Consider the following 727-nt stretch of genomic DNA (forward strand, 5'->3'; position numbering starts at 1 on the left):
TTTCCTTCCTCTGGCAGATGCAATCCAGAAATTGATTATAGGATGAAAGCGTTCTCAATTAAAAGAGAGAAGGTGGACGGAAAAGTATCTAAAAAGAGAAATGGAAAACATCACGCCTTTATTTTGGTGAACTGGCAACAAAGAAAAGGATTAGCACGGACGGGTACTTTTCAAAAATATATTTTTTTTCTCTGGCTCCCGCTAGGGTGGAGGAAGTTGCCTCTGTTCCGAGAGAGGGTGGAATGGAGCGAAGGAACAAATGATGGGAGTCTCCTCCGCGCTCCTCCCGCGCCCCCTCCCTCCGCCGGGTCAGCTTGGGGGGCGCGGGGTGGGCTGCCGAGACGGAGGCGGCCAGCAGGTGCCTGGGCTCCGGCCCCTGCCCCCCTCCCCCTCCCCCTTCCCCCGGGCTTGGCCTCGCCCCCTGGCGGGCGAGCGCAGGGTGCCAGGCGCGGGGTGGGGGGCGCACGCCCGGCAGGCAGCGGGAAAGAGCCGGGGGGCGGGGGGCTGGCCCCCAACCCTACCGAGAGGCCGGCACCCGCCGCCCGCACCCCAGGACCATGTCGGCGGCCCGGGCGCCGAGCGGGGCCCCGGGGAGGAGAGCCGGGGGAGGGCGTGTGCAGTGGCGGCGGCGGCCGCGGAGCCGCTAGTCCCCTCCCTCCTGGGGGAGCAGCTGCCGCCGCCGCCGCCGCCGCCGCCACCGTCAGCGCGCGGGCCGCGGCCGGAGCGG

General features: G+C 67.7%; 1 protein-coding gene across 1 annotated transcript in view; it reads left to right on the top strand.

The window, feature by feature from the left end:
- Positions 1–262: 262 nt before the first annotated feature.
- Positions 263–727, top strand: part of KAT2B (lysine acetyltransferase 2B) — a 116,197-nt gene continuing 115,732 nt past the window's right edge. Inside the window, exon 1 of the mRNA XM_024115172.3 lies at positions 263–646. Within this exon, the coding sequence (XP_023970940.1) occupies positions 263–646 (384 nt within the window). The remainder of the gene's footprint in view (positions 647–727) is intronic.

This window comes from Physeter macrocephalus, chromosome 1 (genome assembly GCF_002837175.3).
Source record: "Physeter macrocephalus isolate SW-GA chromosome 1, ASM283717v5, whole genome shotgun sequence".
In the NCBI taxonomy this organism is placed as follows: Eukaryota; Metazoa; Chordata; class Mammalia; order Artiodactyla; family Physeteridae; genus Physeter; species Physeter macrocephalus.